Source organism: Poecilia latipinna, unplaced genomic scaffold (assembly GCF_001443285.1).
Source record: "Poecilia latipinna isolate Pla-1442-1.1 unplaced genomic scaffold, P_latipinna-1.0 Scaffold1294, whole genome shotgun sequence".
NCBI lineage: Eukaryota > Metazoa > Chordata > Actinopteri > Cyprinodontiformes > Poeciliidae > Poecilia > Poecilia latipinna.
In genome coordinates this window covers 63253-77145 of record NW_015113910.1, presented here as the reverse complement: position 1 = coordinate 77145, position 13893 = coordinate 63253, and the positions used below count along the sequence as shown (strand labels likewise).

The window sequence follows — 13893 nt, the reverse complement described above, 5'->3', positions numbered from 1 at the left end:
ATGCGTAAAAATCTTAATTGTATTTTATTACAATGGGTTGTTTGCTTCCGAAAAGATTAGTTTTAGTCTCATCTCACCAAATTACGTGGTCCAAGTTAAGGTCTTTGTAGAAGTTAGCAAACTTTACATGTTTATATTTGAGACATCAGGACAGAAAACACTTTTTTCTGTACTAAGCTGATGATTAGCAGAAAAAGTTGTGACGTTTATTTACAGTTTTTTTCTTAATTAGTGAGTTCTATTCACTTTTTGCATCTGTTTTGATTTAGTGAAAGCAGGAGGATGACTACGCATTCTGGTAAATAAGCTTAAAAATGAAAACAACAACGATGATTCTTGTTACCATATGCTGCTATGCCTAAAAGAAAGATTTACCTGTGAATTCTACAATAAAAGCAGACAAAAAAAACAAACAAACAAAACAGATTTGTGCCACAGGATGGAATAAATATGCCCAACACGCTATGTTCACCTGAAAGTGATTACTTTTGCATCGCAGGAGTCGGTCCGCGCTTGCATGCAGTTATCCAATGAAAACAGTCATCCTCATCTAAATCTCTCTGCCATTCATCTCCTTCAAATTTCCCAATCTTTCCCTCTCTGTTCGTTCCTGATTGCAAATAATAATCGCCATGTGTGATCCATCTGTTGTTGGGCAAACATCAAGTGAGTGATATCTGCCAAATCCATTTGGCGAGACATCATCACCTTCAGCTGACAGGGTGAGCTAACAGCTGAGGGAGCGCTGATGAGGCTTTTGTGGCAGATGCTTTGCCACGGTCCTGCCTGTGCTCGTCCTCCCCTTACTCCTCTGTTCCCGCACATCTGCTTTGTCTGGTCCTCTTCCAGCCTCCTCCTCTCTTCCTCCTCTGCCGCTTTTTATCCTCCCCGCGCTCTACTAAACCCATTAGCCGTGGCACACACATGGCCGTACGCGCGGCTTTCTTCGTGAGACAGCTGTGATTTAAACACCGCGTGAAGACAGGAATGAAAAAGATGCGACAATGGTGCCCTCGCATCCCCGGAGCTCATGTCTTCCACTTTAGCAGAGATATCACTCCTCCATTCATATCCACATAACGTGTTGCAGACTGGACTTTTTCGTTTTCTTTTTTTTTTTTTTTACTAAAGCCAGAGTATAACCATCATATGTGGATGTTGTCGGAACACAGGCTGATTGTTGCATCATGTTGCGACTGAGACTGGGACTTGTGTGTTAATTTTGATTAATTGATTACAGAGCTGTTAATGCATTCATATTTTCTTTCTGTCTATGTAAAGGTCCCCAGCAGGATAACGTTCACATGCGGCTTGTGTGCTTGCAAGTAAAAGCTTTCCATCATTCCATTGTCCACATAGCTTTGGATCACCTTGGCGCTCTCTGCCATTTCATCCCAAAGACTTAAATCATAGAAACAGTCTTAACGGAACATTATTTCAGGTTTAAAAATGATGCTTTTTTTTTTTTTTTTTTTAAATCTTGACTTGAACCCAGCACAAATCAAATGTTGTCAGACTCTCAAATCTTAATGTTCACTTCATGTTTTTAACTTTTCTGTTTAGAACATTAAGGGAAAGCCTACAGGATGCAGCTCCTCTTTACTTTGTGTGAGATGAAATGTGTCCGTCACAAACTTACAAACGGTTTCTTATAAACTGCAAATCTAAAGTAAATGACTTACCGCCGTTAATTCATACGCAGCATGGCGCAGGGCAAATCATATCTTTGCAGTAGTTAGGATTTATATTCCAGCTGCAAATTTTCATCTGAGAATTCCTCCTAACTAGCATGCTTCTCTCTCTCTCTCTCTCTCTCTGTCTCATCTGTCCCAGAAACCCTGACAAAGGCCTCCAGTTCCTGATCTCCCGCGGTTTCATCCCAGACACGCCCATCGGCGTAGCCCACTTCCTACTCCAGAGGAAGGGCCTCAGCCGACAAATGATTGGGGAATTCCTAGGAAACAGCAAGAAGCCGTTCAACAGAGACGTCCTGGAGTGAGTAGCAAACGAGACGACCTTCGTTATTTCAAGAAACGTTTCGTAAACCATCGGGTTTTTTTTTTTTTTGTTTTTTTCCTGGAAAGATCAGGCGTCCAAAGCTGTTTTCACCGAACACAATCCTTTACCTTTCAAAATTACATGCAAGGGTGAGACCTTTTTTCTAAGTCAAACATCTAAGACACTAAGTGAAAATATGTTGCAGGTGGCCGAATAAGTCCGTGTTATAAGCTCGCTGTGAGTCTGCAGGGGTTATTTAGGAAACGGCAAAAAAAAATGCATGCTTGTACAAGACCTTGAAAAGTACAACATGTTTAATACCTTTCCAGAAAATCAGCAGATTCACTCCACTTTCGGCAGACATGGAGTGAACTGACAGATCTTAGCTGATTAGATGGATTAATACAGCCAGCAGCGTCAACCAGCCTCCCTTCATGTTGGCTGCAGTCTTAGAGTTTCAATAACTTGCATTATTTTGTCTGTACACTCGTACCTACGTGCTGTGTTTACGAGTAAAAACGCCACGTATTCAGAAAGTGACTGAGTTGTGAAACTCACCAATGCATATAGTAAAGAACTAGAACAGGTTTACAAAAATGTGTATGCGTGTCCACTGTTTTTTTTTTTGTTGTTTTTTTTTTAACTCCTCTTCTTTATATCACTTAAATTAATTTTTTTTGGTGTAGCCAGTTAAAAGCCTTCATAAAGCTTTATTGGCAGAGCAGACTATTAATCTGAGCTACAGCAAAATACCATCAAGCACTAAAAATTTACAACGCAAGTGCTTCCTTACTTTTCATCAACCTTACATGCGTTGATATTTTTTTTGGGAAGCGGTGTTCATTAGTTTAAAAGCATCCTGTCTAATTAGCTGCTCAACAGCTGTTGTGCATTAAGCAGCAGGGGTATGCATGCATATTTACCTTTGGTCAGGTTACGTTTTAGTGTGGTCTCTATCCACATTCATGGCCGACTTCAGGTTATTCTCCAATAAGATGTAGGTCTCTAAAAAGCAATGATTACTCTGCTTCTATGCCCCTGCTTTCCCAGGCTGCTGTCAGTCAAACTTAAACCAAATAATCACATTTTTTTGTTACTAAAGAGGTGCGCGTGCCTAGTTGTCGTTAACACATCTAATGTGACTTTCTATGCTGTACCTCAGCAAGCTACATCTGACTCTTTCTTGATTTCTTGATATCTCTTGCCATCTTGACCAAGACCTTTGCAGATCTTCTGACTTATCCAGAGGTGCAATTGCGCTTTGAAGTCCTGAAACCCATAGAGCAGTCCCAATTCATTCTGAATAAGACATAAGCTGCAATGTAACTTAAACTTTGCTGGTGTCCAAAGAGAACATATTACCACACTACTGGTTCTTAAGCCATTCATGCATTTTGAGCTGTTTGATTTATTCTTACTAGATCCAAAAAGAATTCAAAATGCCTTAAAATATATGAACATATTCTTGTTTTGGTTTCCGGGCACACAAATAAGCCAGAATTGAGTTTTGAGTCAGCAAGCATGATGCTGTCATCTGTAGTATTAGTCATCAAAATAAAAACTTTTAAAAATATGATTCTCAGAAACGCAAATGAACGAACATGACTCACATTATGGCGTCAATGTAATTCCAGGTCAGTCACCTCATTGTGGTTGTAACATCACCCACTGCCTTAACTCCTAGCTTTTATCCATCTCTCACTTTTTGTGTAAACTCCCTAAGTTTTTAAAATAAATAAATTGGAACTATTTTAATCTTATTTTGTTACTGACCCAATCATTTTCTTTCTTAGAGGAATCTTCTCTACCAGGTAGCTAATGCTAACTCGTCTACTTTCCTGAAAAAGTCACTCATGGTTCTCAACAGGAATTATGCTCACAATGCTTCAGACACCAATTCAGCTAGCAGACAGTTTCTCTTCGCATCCGACATAAAGATATATAAACACAGGAAGTGCTTTTTTTGTTAAGAGGCCCTGCAAACAGCAGATGCATGTGAAGAGGGAGGTGATGTTGAACATGAACATGATAGAAGAGTGCAACGTGTGTGTGAGAGCCATTGTGGCCTAATCTGCCATTATATTTGAGCTAACTTGCGTCAAAATGGACACACGTCAATATCCGTGCCAAGTATTGCATGTGAACGACAAAGATGGTGGCAACTCTATGAATTCATGTGCGTGTTTGCTCTTTAGTCCAGAGCGTGCATGGAGAAGGCGTAAAAGAGGGCCAGTGTACTTAGGCTATATACGGCATGTCATCTGACGTTACATAAATAGAGAGTGACAGCTGAGGGAGAAGGCAGAGAGGTGGTGGAGAGAGGAAGTGAGTCATGAAGAGGCTGACCAGAGAGACCCGCCGCATCCAGAGGAGGATCACATCCAGCACAGTGTAAACTTAACCTTTGAATGTATTGAAATGCTCTTTTTGAAATTGAAGATGTTCCCAGGCGATCACACAGCTCACCTCTTCAGCCTCGGGAGAACGGGCATCGGTTATGACTGATATGCTCTGGCTTGCCCTCCGATGTGGTGGGAATCTGTTCTTAGCTGCCTCAAGACATCAGTACTCCTCTAAACGTCGTTGACAGACAAATGTTTTTGCCTTATTCTCACGTGCAAGTGTAATCCAAATGATGCAAGGAACGAATATAAAGAGAACTGAAATAGAGAAAAGAAATAGCTGAGAAACTACATCTAATGGGGAAAAAAATATCTTTCTAACACAGATAAACTGAATGTGGAAAGATCTTTCAGGAATAAACAACAAACACACAAATGAAAACCAAACAAACCAGGATCGTAGCAAACATGTCACCATATACCATATATTTTTGATTGTTTTTTTGTTTTTTTGAATCCTTCTCCATCATAGCCAGCAGAGGAGAAGTTTGAGAGACCTCATTTTCTAACTATATTAGATTTGTCAGCCTGGTTATTACACTTAAGGGTAATTTGGTCATGCTATTGGAGCATAATTAAGAAAAGATAAGGCAGCTGGAGACAGATAAAGACTTTATGAACTTCCATCTTTGTAGTGAATATCAAAATGGCTGCTGCAAGACTTCATTAATTATTTCTTACCAATCAGCATGGGAATTCTATAATAACAGTCCAAGAGAGAAATAATCTCATGTTTTCTATCATTTTGGTCTCATTGTAGCATTTTCATATTTTTTTTTTCTTCTGTTACAGTTTATTTTATTGAGGGTGTTATACATTCGTGTTGTGTCGAGGCGGGGTTTTTTTTTTTTTTTTTTATCTTGTCCTGCAAAAATAAACAGCTGAGCGAACACCTTCAAAGAATGATGATTCACAGTTTCGATGCTCCGTGTGTGTAGTAGTGATGTAAAATCAGCTGCTTTACTTTTTTCTGCTGGAGCAGCATGTGTCACACTCAAGCACTCAGCTCATTAACTCCCTTTGTTCCTCGTGATCCATACTAACGCGGCGTACGTGTGTCTGCGCGCGTGCCGCAGTGTTTCTCCGCAGCAGAGCAAACCGTGGGGATCTGAGGCCCGGGACGAGGTCTCGCCTCAGATCCCGTACGTCGCGTGCTACGACTCGGAAGTCGGCGATGTCAATTATTTTTGGACACAGAAACGGTTATGGGGGAAAATCGTTCATTTTCAAAAGTGTGAGTAGGTTTAAGATAAACCATACAAAGCCGAACTAGATAATTTATCAAAATGCATTTTGATTGGTCGATACAATCCCAAAAGAATTCAATGAGGGTTAAAAAAAATAAAATAAATCAAAAAGTATGAACACTTCTTCAATGCTTTGAAGATCAGTTTGCTGCTGAGGTAACAACACGTCATCAGGTTGATTTGCACTTTGCTCTGAACTGCTTCAACACATTTTCCTCTTTTATTTCTTTTGCTTCTTCTACCCCATCCTTTACTCTCGATGCTCTCCAGTTGTGTGGTGGATGAGATGGACTTCTCAGGCATGGAGCTGGATGAAGCGCTGAGAAAGTTTCAGGCCCACATCCGCGTCCAAGGAGAAGCCCAGAAGGTGGAACGTCTCATTGAGGCCTTCAGGTAAGAGATTTTATTGTCTGTTTTGGAGTTTTTAAAATACCTTTTTTTTATTTTTTTTTTTTTACTTTAGACATCATTTTAGCATGAAAGTTCCACTGAAACAATTAAGTTTTAGCTGCTGAAAGCTTGGATAAAAGGGAAACATGGCAGTATAATTCTTACTGACTTAGCAGTAAGCAGTGCATTGCGTTCTGTTGTGTCGTGGGTATTTCTTAGAACTCATCGAAACCATTTTAATCTTTCCAACTGGATGTTTTTGACATCTGCTTTTAGGTTTTATCTGGACGTTAGTTGAAAAGCACCTCATGTTTTACTAATGTGGTTTTTAATCTTTCATTGTAGACGTTTAATCTGGAGGATCTCTGCCTTGGCAAGAAAAAAAAAATTGGATTAAACCTTTTTTTTCTGTGGAATTTAATCTATAGCTTGTCAAAACTCTCGTTCATGTGAATGTCATGTTTTGTTTTGTTTTTTCTTTCATATTATTTCCTCGATTCAGACCATCGAGGCCTGCAGACCTTTAGATGTGTTGTTGATATTATCTTTAATTTTGACTCTTTTTTCATCGAAAATTTTAGGCATGATGAAAACCTTTGAATTGGTGAGGGTGAGGCATGACTGCAGTGGGTTTTGAGGGAACCATAGCGCACAAACAAATTAATAAATATCAATGTGCTTAACAATACTGCTATGAAGGAAGACCCCACATATTTGATACAATGTCCTTGGTAAATTGAAAGGCTGAATGGGTGAGATAGAAAGGTGAAAGCCACGAATCTGAATTTGATGGCGTTTTATGATTTCTAACGCCAAATACGTGCTCGTATTTGGCGAGCACGCCAAATAATTAGGATATAAATACTATTCAGCACTTTTTTTTTTCCTCTCCCATTTTAGCCAGCTGGTTGGAAGTTTTTCTGGTCATGTTTTGCAAAGAGTAACGATCTGCAATGCATTCGCGGCGCTGCGAGTTAGCGCCATTTGTTGTGACCCCTTTGTAATAACAGCCACCTGCCACAGTTGTCAGGGTGCCCAATGCGGAAAACAAATTGTCATAGCGGGGCGAAAGGTTGGCAGGGGAAATGCTTGGACATAAGGTGGGCCTGCGTGCTATTAGGAGCAAGAAAAAAAAAAGGGAGGGGTGTGACATAAATTGAGAGAGGAAAGGGAAAAAGGGGAGGAAAAAAAAGAAAGGGGGAGGATGGTTTATAAATAACCAGTATTGCATAACCGTCACTGCCTCTCTGTGCCTGCCTTCCGTGCTCCCGGGCTTTGAAATGCCTCCACACACACACACGCAACGCGCGTGCGTGCGGAGAGATACAGAAATCTCCAAAGTAAGTGAAAGGGATTTGAAGCAGCAGCGCTAAAGAATGAAGCAGTGAGGGAGGTGGAGAGTTTGGGGGGGGCCAAGAAAGGCAGCCGGCAGCCTCGGTATCTGCTGCGTCAGTGGACTAATGAATGAGCAAATATGAACCTGCTCCTAATACCGCAGATTTATTCTGTTCCCGTTTCCAATTCCGGCATTACAGTAAACAATCCGGAGAATCTAGGTTCGGTGATTTTCTGTGCTTGAGCATCATTATCATAGATAAAGATCATGCAGCGTGGATAATTTTGCCCTCAAAACCTCCCCGGGAAAACATAATGACTTACGCATCTTAGACAGAAATGTGATATTAGGTTAGAAGGCAACTACGAGGGCCAGCGATGAGGCCTCACAAATCCATGCTGCGAAAAGCATCATGCAGGACATTTTCGTCTTGGGTTAGTTGTTTTCTTTGCCGACGCACCGAAGCATGGCAGACTCAACGCAGTAAAAGTGACTGTTTATAGGCAAATATATGGTAAAATATCTTAGTTCCCTACGATTGTCATACAAAAACCCATCCGGCTAATACATTTTAATCAGGTGTGAATCAAACGATTTTCAAAAGATCTTATGTGGTTAGAGCTCTTCATATGTGTGCGTTATAAATTATTTCAACCAGGAGCTGTTTTATTTCATATGTCAGTAGCAACTGCCGATTTTGAAGCTGCTCTCTGGTCCAGTTAAATCATCCCACTTAAATACAAACGCAAAAACTGATGAGATTAAAATTACATCTAACCTTAACAGCGGACTCCCACATTCTCGCTTCTGTATGAATCTTTTTCTCCTGGTAAATCTTCATCAGTGTTTGTACACAGTAGATGGATGCTGTGTCCTGTAATTTACTAAGACACATTAAACTGCCTTACAAACTACCAGCACAGGAATCCAAGAATTTTGTCAACTGCATCGATTCAGTCTTCTCACATCGATCATTTTAACATGTTCATGTGCTTTGATCTAAACCAGTGTTTCTCTGAGTTTTTTTGTTTTTTTTTAATCTAACAAGCATCACATCACCAAATACATAAGTTTCCAAGTACTTCCACTATGCTAATGAGATTTTAAAACTTTGCTGTTTGGAGTTAGACTTTTACAGCTGTTGGGCGTCATAAAAAAAAAATAAAAGAAAAAGGAAGAAAAATAATATTCACATCCATTAGCATTGCATGTCTGATGTAAAAACAGCCAAGCTCCATGTTTCAGCAATCAACCAGAAGGCACCCTGAAGTCACAATTCCCCAAGAACAGAATTGGTTTTTAACATCTATGCTGTGCACATAAAACATAGTAACAGCTGCAGTAATAAACTGTGTATTTGTACTTCTGGTAGTTTGAGTCTCATTAAAGTTTTTACCCTCCTGATTACAAACGCAATTGCGGCGGTTAATGTATGTTGACTAATGCTCTCAACACCCGTCTGTTTTTGAAATTGTTCCATAAAAAAATGACTACGAAACAATGGGGATGCATTATTTGACTTGTTTTAGACATTCCTGGTTTGTGGTGTCCTTCAACCAGACAGTTAAATGGCGGCTGGGGGGGAGTAAAAGCATCCAAATTAAATGTGGATGTTATCAGTGTGAATACAAAGAACATTTTGTACTTTCTAAAGATTGAACCCAACGCCAGTTTAAACTGTATAAAGAAAAAGGGTGAGAACTAATATTGGCCTTTGAGGTACACCACAACACACTGAGGACGAAGAAGAGAAGTAGTCACCTATGGAAATAGAAAAAAATACCCAGACAAATATAATTTTAATAAAAGAAGAGCTGTTTTTTAAGACTTTGACAAGAGAATCTTGTGACTGATTGTGTCAAATCTAAAACAAACCAAAACAGGAGCGCAACCTAAGTACGCTGTCTTTTTTTTTTTTTTTTTTTTTTAAAAGATCATTAGACAGAATGAGTAAAACAAAGTAAATACCATAGACATAATCATGAAGATAATGAAAAAAATCCCTGTTGGAAAAAGTCAAATTCGTGAGGAGTAATAAAGCTAGACTCATACGATCTGCCCAAAAACTAATTTTCACAGCGAAAAGTCAAAAGCATGTTGTTGGAGAAGGAGCCAAAGAGGCCAAGAATCCATCCATATAAATTCTAGTTATAGTCCGTTGCTGGTGTCTCTTGCAATCCAGGCTTTGTGGTTCAAGGACTTGGGCTCCCTTTTATCAGTAAATATCCAGGAGTTTTGTGTTCTTTTCTTTTTTTTTTTTTTTCTTTTTTTTTTTTCTAGAACCTATTTATCATACAGACTAACTCTACTTTTTTGGAAAACAGTCCTCACTAAGGAAATCCTTTTGCATCACAGAAACCCCGTATTAATCCATCCACCAAGAAGTTGAAGGTGAATTTGTTTTCAGGAGGAGGAAACGTTTAAGAATACTTTATAAGAAAACGGCCATCAATGTTTAAACACTGAGCTTTTTTTTTTTGCGCTCGGTTTTCTGTGTAATCCGCGGCTGATGCAAGCACTTGGATCCGGTGGGGATAAAAGTGTTCACGCAGAGAGGCAGTGTTTCAAGCAGAGCCGCCCCAACCTCACCTACTGTGAAATCCGTTGCTGCAAAGGGGCAGCTGACGGCTTAAGATGAGCCCACAGGCAAAATTAAAGCCATAACTCTTATTTCAGCATGACACTCTAACGCTCAGCGTGTGTAATGGTTTTCTGGTGGCGCATCGAGAAAAAGGAGGCTGTGCTTTTAAATATTCTTCTATCATTTCATCTTCACTGCTTTTCTTGTCCTTCGTGTTTATTTATTCATCTCTGTGCACTTTCCCGCCCATAGACTGTCCTGGAAAACTGCTCTCGTACGAGTACGCGAGTATTTTTGCAATTCTATTTTTCTTCCTCTTCTTATCTGAAAATGTCTTTTTTTTTTTTTTTGCCCACAGCCAGAGGTACTGTATGTGCAACCCTGACGTGGTGCAGCAGTTTCACAACCCAGACACCATCTTCATCCTGGCCTTTGCCATCATCCTCCTCAACACTGACATGTACAGCCCCAACATTAAGCCAGACCGCAAGATGCTATTGGAGGACTTCATCCGTAATCTGCGAGGTAAGGGGTCCGGCATTACACATAAGCTGCTTGTAAAAATGAAAAATAAAAAAAAGCACACCGAGGGAGTTAAATGACAGTAATTAGTTCACATAATCGGTTAAAGCGAGGAGGTGACTGATGATGTGTATGTGTTTCAGCTCAGAAGATAAAGTGTTTTTGAGCTGGATTTTTCACGCTGTGGGAAAGATTCTGAAACAAATTCTGGGAGAAAAAAAAAAAAGGAAGCCCTTTTGTTTCTTCTTGCTGTTTAATTTTCTGGTTTAGGGCTTTTTAAATGAGCTTCGTCACAGAACGGGAATATGGAGAACTGAAGATAGGGATGTTTTTAGAAAGAGGATTAGGGCCACTGGAAAAAAGAAAAAAAAAAATCTGACTTTAATCTCAGAATTCTGACTTTTTTTCCTCAGAATTCTGAGATTAAAGTCAGAACTGTTTTATTTTTTTTTTCCCCAGTGGCCCCAGTCCTTTTCCGTATAATTTAGACAGTCTGTCTCCAGAAAAAATATAGATAAAACTCTTAAATATTTGTGCTTCCTCTGCCAAAACTTGATTCAAAAAGAATAATCCACAACGAGGACATTTTGAACTGAGCATGTGTCGATTTTAAAGATGCCTGAAGAAAGTTGTTTTGTAGAATTCAACACAATCTGTCAACCAGTAGGAGGCCCTCCCCGTCATTGGGAAAAAAAAAAAAAAAAAAACAACCTCTCAATTTGCTGAGTTCTCTCTCTGAGCATATATTGATGGAAAACTGTAATTCAAAGTTTTTGAATGAAAGTATATTCTCTATTTTATTTAGAAATCAGACATTCAGATTCAGGAGGACGGATGAAAAGGCACAGAATTCAATTTGATTGAGTCCCTGTGTGAAATTTTCAGAGTTGGTGATGATTTCAGGAGTCATGTCACACACTGGTGTTGGTCCACTGTGTATTGCAGAGAGACATAATTCCCCCCCCCAATTTTAGCCTGTTTGAGGGCCAAGTTGAACTCAAATCTGAAGTGTCTAATACTTACATAAACTGTGTTTCATCCACATTTCTCTGCCAACAACTCTGCAGTACTGTTTAAAATGTGTTAATGCTGATTTTCTGGAGGTTTTTCTTCTGCACATTCTGAGTCCGAAGATTGAATAATAATGAAGAAATATCAGCAAACTATGTTCCAAATCTGCATTTAAGACTCTTGCTGTCAAGTCAAAAATAACAATGGCGCTCATGAATGATGTGAATGACATAAATCACAACGAGCCAGCTGCAGTGTGGGTAGTAAACGACAGAAAACGTCAATCTTCTGAATGAACAGAGCAAGAAGAAGCTTTTATTTTTTTTTTGGGGGGGGGGGCGGGATTTTTTTGGTTTCCTCCCAATTAGGGAGCGGCTCTGCAATGACAGAACGGTAGAGGTATCTTTAAGTTTATTTTGCGCTCAACTGGAAAGATATCCATGTGGTCATAATTATGGAGGTGTACAGCCAACACGAACAGATTGTTAAGAGACATCATCAGTCCGCGGTTCATAAACATCACCGACTAATAACTGCATCCTATCGCAGTAATACATGCACAGCAGCTGTCGGAGCCGCGGTCTGTGGCTTACACAGCAGCTTGCTTCCACTGCTGATTTGCAAGGCATAAAGATTGTTTAACACCAGCGTCTACGTTTTTCAAGTCGAGCCTGTGACGTGCATTCAACTCCAGTTGGAGTCTAAAACTTGAGTTACGAGCTTTTATTGGGAAAATTAGCCAGTATTGCAAGGTGTGCAACTGGAGAAGCACAACTAGAAACGCCTGTACTGTTTTCTATGTCAGAAATTACCTGTTGCGTCCAGAATGCGTCAGCCAGTAGATGCTAACTCTCTAGACGTATTCAAGAACATTGTGTGGATCAGGAGGATTTCTCAATGCCATTGTCCATGTCAGTTCGACATTGTTCTGCGAGTATAATCAATTACTCATTAAATCCTGCCGCTTTATAAGCTCGTGCCCTTAATTTACGCTAATTGCTGGAGTAGTGATACTGCCACAGCAAATCGGCAAGGATAAAGAGTAAAAGCAAAATGTAGTAAATGTCCTCATTAGTGGTGAAAATATGCATGCCTAGATTTTATTTAAAATGAATTCAAGAAAGCCGTTTAATTCTCTGCGTTCTATCATATTTCCTGCTGTGGACTCTCGCTCTGAAGGAAGGCAGTAAATTTGAAAGTAAAAAAAACAAAACAAAAAAAACAACCCAGCAGAAGTAAATGTCCAACCATTTTCGGCTTGCATTCAGTTGAGCCTGCCCGCATCAATTTAAGAGATAAACATGGCGGGTTATGCTTTCCCCCCGCTCACCCTAGGAGCTCCACAAATTAACTTACTGTGACACAAACCAAAGAACACCTGTAAATCTTTTCCCCGGCATGCAGACAACTCCTCATTCGGTGCATGTTGAGGAAGAGACGCGAGCCTCTTGGTTTAGCTCTCGCTCCGCGTAATCAATCAGGGACTGCTGAGGTCGATGCAGAACAACTCCAGTGCATTCATCCCGTCTGTTCCTCACAATCAAATTAGCTTGGAAAATCAATTCCAGCATCTTATGCAAATTAAAATATGCCACTCTCTTTTGGCCTCTCTATTCATCTTCTGCCTAAATTTTTCCCTCCGTCTCTCCATGCATCATCTTATCTAACCTATCAATGCGGCGCTGTCTGTTTGCTCCGGTGTCTCTTCATGTTTTGTATTCTGCCTCTCAACCTTTTGTCCACACTTGTCCTTCTCGCACGCTGACAGAAGAACAACTCACTCAGCTGCCTGGCTGGGGTGAAATGGGATTCAAGCCTCTAAAATCAGCAGGCATGACGAACGGTGGAACCTTTGTTAACTAATTTAGCAATAAATTAACCGAGTTTGCAATAATAATCTTCTGAAATTAATCTAGTGTGTCACAGTTGCACAGAACGAATCCTGTTTGTATCTAGTAGTTTTGTGCACAGCCTTTTTGCATTTCAATAACTTCTTGCATAAGGAAACTAACAATATTACAAATTTAATCTTTTTATAGAGGTGGGCTTAACAGAGCTCCGTAGCATATGCTTGTCGCTTATTTTAGCATGGTGTTTTTCCCACATTAGACTCCTTCCTGTGTCAATTGTTAGCTCAACTCTCTTCAGACCATTTTTTATTTTTTTTTGCAAAGAAGCTGTGCAATTATATGATTTAGTTATGTTTTTGTATGCTTGTAAATAGTGCAACCCATTTATTTCATTTTTATGTGGCAGAAGCAATTTTGAAAACTGGCATTTTGAAAACAAGAGTTTAACTAACCCTAAATAGAGTTTAACCTAGAACAGTGCTTTCGCTATTCATCGGACACAAGCTGTCACTTTGAAATGAATATAACAGAATGCGTTTTTGAAAACATGCAGAGA

The 13893-nt window shown here is 39.7% G+C and overlaps 1 protein-coding gene across 4 annotated transcripts in view; it reads left to right on the top strand.

Moving 5' to 3' along the window:
- The window catches only part of iqsec3a (IQ motif and Sec7 domain ArfGEF 3a), a 93338-nt gene that overhangs the window by 68601 nt on the left and 10844 nt on the right, over positions 1 to 13893 (top strand). For all 4 annotated transcript variants that reach the window (XM_015055079.1, XM_015055081.1, XM_015055082.1 and 1 more), the window contains exons 5-7: positions 1834 to 1995; positions 5918 to 6040; positions 10313 to 10479. In XM_015055079.1, the coding sequence (XP_014910565.1) occupies positions 1834 to 1995; positions 5918 to 6040; positions 10313 to 10479 (452 nt within the window). The remainder of the gene's footprint in view (positions 1 to 1833; positions 1996 to 5917; positions 6041 to 10312; positions 10480 to 13893) is intronic.